Genomic DNA, 7,992 nt, shown 5'->3' with positions numbered 1-7,992 from the left:
TCAACATCTTCTATGAAGTATTCGGAGGAGGAACCCGCCTTGCAATGCCGAAGACAATTTGCGCGTCATACTCGTCATCATTGAAGCCTGGTTTAGGGGCTACTGAGGGAGTCCTGGATTAGGGGGTGTCCCGATGGCCGGACTATGACCTTTGGCCGGACTCCCGGACTATGAAGATACAAGATTGAAGACTTTGTCCCGTGTCCGGATAGGACTTTCCTTGGCGTGGAAGGCAAGCTTGGTGATTCGATATGAAGATCTCCTCCCATTGTAACCGACTCTGTGTAACCCTAGCCCTCTCCGGTGTCTATATAAACCGGAGAGTTTTAGTCCGTAGGACGAACAACAATCATACCATAGGCTAGCTTCTAGGGTTTAGCCTCTCTGATCTCGTGGTAGATCCACTCTTGTACTACCCATACCATCAATATTAATCAAGCAGGAGTAGGGTTTTACCTCCATCAAGAGGGCCCGAACCTGGGTAAAAACATCGTGTCCCTTGTCTCCTGTTACCATCCGCCTAGACGCACAGTTCGGGACCCCCTACCCGAGATCCGCCGGTTTTGACACCGACAGTATGGAAGATCTTGGCATGCCTATAAAGTGCTCAACAAGCGTGAGCCATGCTCCAAACGCATATTTTGATGTTGAATATCGAGAACATTGCCATGGTTTGCCCTGCAGTGACGATGGGGAGGAAATCAGGCCGGACATCAACTTCGAGAAGGTCATGCCTTTTCCCCGGATATTGGAAAAGGATTGCCGGTTAGATAAACTTATTGTTGGTTTGTAAAGAATTATTCTTTAGGCCACCTTTTGCTGTATTGACACTTGTGTATAATGGCCATGTATTCGGTGTTGCTCGGACCTGCATATTTAAAATAGTTGCGTTAACCAACCATCATCTTCTACCTCCTTAGCCATAGGCAAATGAGGAGTGTTCCTGGTGTCAACCCTTCGTTGGGGGGACTTCGCTTGGTGCAAGGCAATCCTACCTATTGGTCTAAACGCAAGTCAAAGAGGGAGCAATTATTTGGGTGCTTAATGTAGCCAATGTTTCGGATAGAGAGATCCTCCAACGGTTCCCTCGTTTGAGATATCATATTTTACAACTTTTAGTGTCGTCAACTCGTATGTTTTCCGAGGAAGGCAAATAATTTTTGCGTAGCTCGCCGAGTAGGATCAAGTCCAATGCATTCCCCTAAAGGGGCTGTAATTTTCACTTCCCCCGTGCCTACTGGTTTCGTGCAGTGCAACTGCTAGCTTTCGGTTTCTTCCACCTGAGGGACTTAAATAGGATGACCCCAGAAGTAACAATCATAGAGGCTTGTTACACCCTTAGATGAACTTGCGGAAACATAAGGTGGCAACATAGGAGCTAGGCATCCCAGCTTAGCAAAAAGTCACAAGTCGAACTCAATGCATATCATGTCCTGAAATTATTTGGAAGGGTCAGCATCGCCCAAGCGGGCGGCATGCGACGAGTGTCTCCGGATACTTTTTTAGCTATAATAGGCCACGGCTGAGGTACTGTAACAGCCCCCAGTCAAATTTGTGTCGCGTGATGTGTGGCCATGAGCCATATCATGGCCGCTAACAAGGATCCAAAAGCTAGGAAAAAACAAAAGTCAATAAAGGACACAATATTGAGTCTAACTTTGCTTGTGAAAAAAAATATCCAAACTAGTTCTAATGGCTAATCGAAAATAAAAGAGAAGATGTAAATTGGCTAGCCGTAGAAACAACAGGGTAACAGTCCAGAGTTTCGGTTCCAAGCGATTGTCCTTGGTACCTCGGATCCCATATGCTGCTCCAGCGAGCACCTTTGTTGATGATGAACGAACCATCCCAAGGTGCGGACTATTTATATTGAATAGGTTTATCTAGGTGGCATCACAAGACTAGGTCGCCAACATTGAATGCCTTCACCAGACCTCGCGCTACTGGTATCATTGTACCTGCTATTGGTAGAAGGAGGAACGTGCTTTAACTACGTCGTGCTCCTCGTCTAGGGCGTCTAGACCGTCTTGTCGATTCTGCTCGGCCTTTCATTCCTCGTATAGACATACTCGATGTGCATCGTGTAGGAATAATGGCTTCGGCATTGTACACCATAAAAATGGTGTGTACCCGGTGGATCAGTTTGGGGTTGTACATAAGCTTCATAACACATAGTCAAGCTCCTCGACCTATTTGTTATTGGCCTCCTCCGGGGATAGAATCGCCAAGGTTTTATTCCACTCTATTGGCTGATTCGACCCGCCCGTTCGTTTATGGGTGGTAGACGAAGGCATAGTCAGCCTTAATGTTGTACTTGGTGCACCATGCTTTAATTTCCTCGGTCTAGAAGGCGGATCCGTTGCTTGGTGATGTTCATCGCTCTCTCCACCCAATGAACTGCTTGGACGCCCCTCTTCTTGCATCACTCCTTAAAACAAATGACGCTCTGCCTCCATCTTTGAATCTCTTCCATCTTCCCCTTCAACCCCCGACGGAACATTGTTTGGAGTTTGGACCAGTACTCATAACCGACGCATATGAAAAGTTGCATACCCATGCACGACCAAAAATCCATAGACTACTTCACCTTGCAGCAAACATCATCACCAACAAGCAAAACGAGGAACATTGGAACACGCTGTATATGTATAAGAGGGGTGGCGTGAGAGAGAGAGATGATTGCTTGGATGAATACTGAAGGAGGTCGAGCGAGATTTTAACGGGTAGGAACTGTAGGAGGAAATGACGAGATATGTGAGTAGAAAACCGTTCACACCAAAATAAGAGGCCCTCCCGCCACTGCCAATGGCGGAAAGCTCAATGTCCCCGCATGTCTGACATAACACGTGCCCTTCCACCACCTTGACAGAAGAGACAATACCCCTTACGTCATTATCAGCGGCAGAATCTACGCGTGATCTAGTAAGCCCGACAAAGTTTGTCCCAACGTGCCGTCGCGTAACCGTTCCCTGCCTTCCACCATCCTGCATGGTGGAATGCACCGCCGCCACTAGATCGACGTGGCCTTCATCCATTTGCGATGGCTATATGCTGCTTTCGTCATCTATGTTGATGGGGGACCCTGCTCTGCCCGTTGGTGTGGAGGAATTTGACGTCTAGCCAACCTTCCACCATAATATTTGTAGCAATTGGTTACAAAGAGGGTGGTTTCATAATTTTAGTTTGGCAGAGGGTTATATGTGTAAAAATTCCAAAGCTGAAACACTTGAGTACAAGGTATAATTTCGCAAAACTCTAAATCTGAGGGTGCTCTTTTTCATCACAAAACTCGTAATGCCTCACCCGCCGGTGCCGGACTAGGGGGGCCCACATGGCAGCAGCTCGCAAGATCTTTGGCGCTAAGAAAAAGAAAAGATGGCGCGATTAATTAAAATCGGATCTAATCCAGCTGTTCCTCGAGCCATTGACAGGATATGCACGAATGCTCTGTTTGGCAAGATAAAAAAGCCAAAAAGGAAACCTGCTTTTGGCGCGCATAGAAAATCTTGGCATAAAAAAATTGGCGCGGGAATTCTCACGCGCGTGTATAAATAACGGAATCCTAGGGTTCCCTCCCCAGTTCCCCACTGCTCCTCTCCATCTCCTCTGTCTCCCTCGATCCGCGCCGCAGCTGCCCCCCTGCTCTCCTCCACCAGAGCAGCGCCGCCAGCCGACGCCCTCCCTCTCTTCTCCATCCGTCCATCCCTCGTCGAGCCAAGCTGGGAGTGCTGCGGGGGGATCTCGGGGATGTTAATCGGCGACCAATCTTCGGCCGAATCAAGATAGAAACAGGTATCGTGCCCTTTCCCCTCGCAGATCTGGTTCCGGTGTTCCTCATTTCGCCTGTTCCGCTGTCCAATCTATCGTGTATGCAATTGTTCTCTCCGATTGATAAGTTGCCACTAGGCGTTCGCGAGGTAATTGCCAGGCTTTGATTTGACCGTGCAATTCTTCATGTATTGCGATATTAGGGATGCGTGTTTCTGAAATACTTTTGGTTTAGCGAATCAACTAATCTGGGGAACTGTGGTCATAAGGATGCCGACAATTGCTGTGCGACTCACGTCTACGTAGGTGTAGTACATATATCTTCAGTCTCGATTCTGTAATGTATATGAAGCATAGTTGCAGATCAGCTTAATTTTATATTAGATGATTGTTTTTGGAAGGATGATGTAATTTTGTCTAGATGATGTAATGTTTTTTTATCTCAAGCACGCCCGGAAGCTCGTCTTTGCATCAACAGGATGACGTAATGTAGCAATCTGAATTCTGAAAGCGTTCTGTTCCAAATGTATGTTCTGCTGCTGCTGCTGTCACTTCTTTTGTGACTGTGCACCCTGTTTATTCTGAAATTGTCCAACCTTTAAATATTTTACCGAGTGGCAGGATCCTTTTGCACTCCTTTTTGTTGTGTAGTTCTGTGAAATGTCTTTTGTTATTTATTTGGTAGTTTTTGGTAGTATCTACCGTTATACTGACCTTTTCTTTGTTGCAGGTTTTGATACTGAAGTGGGAGAGTGGTATAGTCTGTTTGAGTATAACATTTATTTTCAGAAGAAACCACTTCTCCACATGGCGGGGGCTGAATCCGCATTACCTGCCGTAGATCATGTGGTGCTGGATAATAGCGACACTGAAGTCTCAGAAGTCGTGGAATGTGATTCCACAGTTGTAGATGTGCTGAAGAAGAGTGCCAGTAAAGAATTTGGTTTGCAACTTCCCTTGGGAAACAAGGAAGACATAGAATCCCTTGGCACAGTTTGTGATCTTGAGAATAACGAGGGTAATGTTGCTGAGGCAACCACTCTGAATGTGGTTGCACTAGAAATGTCCATCTCTAGCAAGGTTTCAGATGAAAGTATTTCACTGGGCTGTCAAACACCAAGGGGAAACATCTTTGACCCCTTTGCTCCAGGACCAGAGGAGGTGCTCTGCGGTGCGCCGAAGAAGAACGTGGTTAGGGGAGTAGAGACCCTCTCCCGCAGAAAGCTCATTTTTGAATCTGATGACTTCCCAGTCAAGAGGTTAAGCTTTGAGTTTGATGATTCGGAGGAGGAAGATCTGTATCTCCAGGGCATCTGCAAGATGTTTCTTGATCTGATCATCTCAAACCAAGCGCTGGAGGCAACTGGAGATGGGGAGGCTGTTCTGATAGATGCTGCTATCCCATCTGAAAGCTACAAGACTCCTGAATCGAAGCCTCTGCTTACCGGCATCGCGGACACCTGCCCGGATGCTCCTCTGCGACCATCTCTGAAGATGATCAAGCTCAGCCCAGGCATCTGCCGGAAGCTCGACTTCGGTTCTGTGAGTCCCAAGACTCTTTTCGCTGAAGACAATAAGAGCTGAGCCTGTTCCTTTGGGAACATGGTCTTGGTGCGTTTCTCTTGGCATCCTACAGAGGCATGTCTGTCAGTGGTAACTTTGCTAACTCTGAAGCTGTACAGAGCTAGCAGTGATGCTTGAGTAGGAAGCAGCCTTAAGTTATACATGTAAAATCTATGTTTAGTTTTCATTTAATTTTAGCTAAGCCCAGTCTTACTGCCCTGATTGATCATTGATGTAGTAGTACCAGCACATGTGCCTTGTGGGCTTTCGGCCTAGCGTTTTGTAAATCTTGAAAAATAGTTTGTTGTCTCTCTGTGCTTGCCTTGAACTTAAGGAACTGTTGCAGATTCATCTTTGCTTGGCTTTCCTTTGCACTTGGATGTAATACTCTCTTGTGACACCGAAATGACGCAGTGGCGAATTCGAACACGGCTTGGTTTGATGCGACTGGTGTAGGGTGAGCTGCTGGCGTACTAGTAGTGTTAATTGTGCCGAGCTGTAATTCATCTGCCTTATTAATCGTGCTGGTCTGTCATGATGATTGATGGCTGCTCTTCCTGTTAATTTTAGCCGTCAGATAGAGCTTCTGATGGACTGGCTGACGGCCTCGATTTATCCCTGGCATTTGTATCCTTTTTCGTCCCCTTTGTGAGGAAAAGGGGAGCTTTCATTGATCAGAGGAAACAGGACTAGAAACAGGGTTTATTTTTCACTGCTTATGTTTGTTTGACTTTATTTGCCGACATATTTGGTGGCATCACGAATCCACCATATTGTAACCTAAAAATTACTTTCAGCACAGGTGGCTTTTTTTGAACTTTCAGCACAGGTGGTCTGGCTTGGCTTTAGAGGATTATGTAGAGTAATCAGAACATCAAGCACTCGAGGAAGGTCTCCGAGCGACCCCGTAACAGCAAGCTATATATAAGCATAATATAAGATGAGGCCGTGCTTAGGATTCGTGCGCACTAAGCAAGAATCTAAACACATGATGATGATGTGATGAACAATAAGAGCAAGCAATATCCGTGTATACTAGTCCACCCTGTCTCTGTACAAGAAAATTCCATCAAAATCGCAAGATCAAGCCTAGCAATGGAAACAACTGAAACGACAAATTAATTCTACCCAAGGCCGAGACTAACTACAGCAGTACTGTACTATACTGATGATGAAGCACCGTCAGGAACGAATTCTAGAACTCTTTTCTCTTCTCTCCGTGATGACAACGACGTCGCCGGCCCCACCCACACGTGCCGTGCGTATCAAACGAACATGGCACAAAAAGGGATCCTCCTCGCCTCCATCTCCGGCGACGCGCGCGGCGGAGACGGACACCGTCGAACGGACGGACGAAGGAAGGTCGGTAGGATCAGAGCTTGGTGTGGTCGCGGCACTCCTGGCTGCGGACGCCCATCTCCGCGACGCCGAAGACGAAGCTGCAGTCGGAGTAGGCGACGGCGTGGCGCTTGAACACGCCGAACACCGCCACCCGCCCGGGGATCCTGGTGCTGGCCTCCAGCGGCAGCGACCCGGCCTCCACGTCGGCGACCAGCTGCGCCAGGTCCCCGGCGAACCGGTCCGCCTGCAGCGTCAGCGCCAGCTGCACGTCCCCGTCCCCCTTGCTGGGGACGCGGCCGGGGTCGATCTCGGCGTCGCCGACGTGGGCGCCGCGGTAGGTGAGGTCGGTGTGGCCGCCCGAGGGGAAGGAGAAGGAGGCCGGGTTGGGGTTGTGCACGGACACCGTGAGGAGGAGGGTGACGTTGAGCTGGATGTTGAGCGCCGGGAAGGTGAGGCGCGGGGCGACGCCGATGAGGCGCGTGGAGACGAGCCGCGTGGTCGGGTCCCGGACGCGGAGCACGGTGAGGAAGAGGATCAGGAGGACGACGGCGACGAGGACGAGGGTGACGGCGAGGCACGCGCAGCAGAGGCAGCCGCGGCGGCGGCGCAGGCGCTGCTTCTGGTGGCGCGGGTCGTCGACGGGCGGCTTGGAGGTGGCGGTGTGGGTGGGGAGGCCGCCGCCGGTGACGTTGCCGTAGCCGTTGGTGGACGCCATTGGTTGGGGCAGGCTCGGGATGTTGAGAGAGATGGAGGGGGTTGCAAACTTGCAGTGGCGGCGAGCGTGCGTGCGAGCGTGCGTGGAGGCGGAGGTGGAGGTGGTTTGATTCGATTTTTCGGTGGGGATGGAAGGATACCAATGCCCGGATGACGACTTTTATACTGCTTCTAAACACGGCTAGCGCAAATGCGAATCGATTTTTCTGAGTTGTTTCCATGTACGCAAAATATCGTTTCTGTGTGAAACTACAAATATTTTGCTTTTCAAGATGTAATCATTTTCCTTTTACAGCACGCATGAAACGGGGAGGGGGATCAAGCACACCGATAGTACACAGCCTAGTGATTCTATTTGGGAACATGTACACGATCCCAACGAAAGAAAAGAAAACAAACATGTACACGATCACATCGGAGTGGTTGTTGATGGTCTTCACAGGAGTCTCACACAGTGTACTGCCGATGGTTGGACGGTTGGGTGTATGGCTGGGCGTTGGGAATTGAATACTGGGACAGCACAAGGTTGGCTCGCCATGGGCGGCGCCGCACCAACCAACCAGACCGGCGACTAGGAGCGCGAAACGAACTGACACGGCGCCCACT

General features: G+C 49.2%; 2 protein-coding genes across 2 annotated transcripts; one reads left to right on the top strand and one right to left on the bottom strand.

Annotated features, from left to right (window-relative positions):
- The first annotated feature begins 3,531 nt into the window (after positions 1-3,531).
- Positions 3,532-5,682, top strand: LOC123111341 (uncharacterized). Its single transcript, XM_044532114.1, has 2 exons — positions 3,532-3,792; positions 4,499-5,682. Exon 2 carries the CDS (start codon positions 4,576-4,578, stop codon positions 5,350-5,352), a length of 777 nt encoding a protein of 258 aa, XP_044388049.1. The 5' UTR covers positions 3,532-3,792; positions 4,499-4,575; the 3' UTR covers positions 5,353-5,682.
- Positions 5,683-6,331: 649 nt separating this feature from the next.
- LOC123111340 (uncharacterized) lies at positions 6,332-7,528 on the bottom strand. The gene has a single exon (XM_044532113.1). The coding sequence runs from the start codon at positions 7,385-7,387 to the stop codon at positions 6,704-6,706; it is 684 nt and encodes a 227-aa protein (XP_044388048.1). The 5' UTR covers positions 7,388-7,528; the 3' UTR covers positions 6,332-6,703.
- Positions 7,529-7,992: the final 464 nt, after the last annotated feature.

The sequence above is a fragment of the Triticum aestivum genome, chromosome 5B (assembly GCF_018294505.1).
Source record: "Triticum aestivum cultivar Chinese Spring chromosome 5B, IWGSC CS RefSeq v2.1, whole genome shotgun sequence".
NCBI classification, from domain to species: domain Eukaryota; kingdom Viridiplantae; phylum Streptophyta; class Magnoliopsida; order Poales; family Poaceae; genus Triticum; species Triticum aestivum.
Note: the sequence above shows the minus strand (reverse complement) of the source record. Positions and strands in the feature narration are given on the sequence as shown.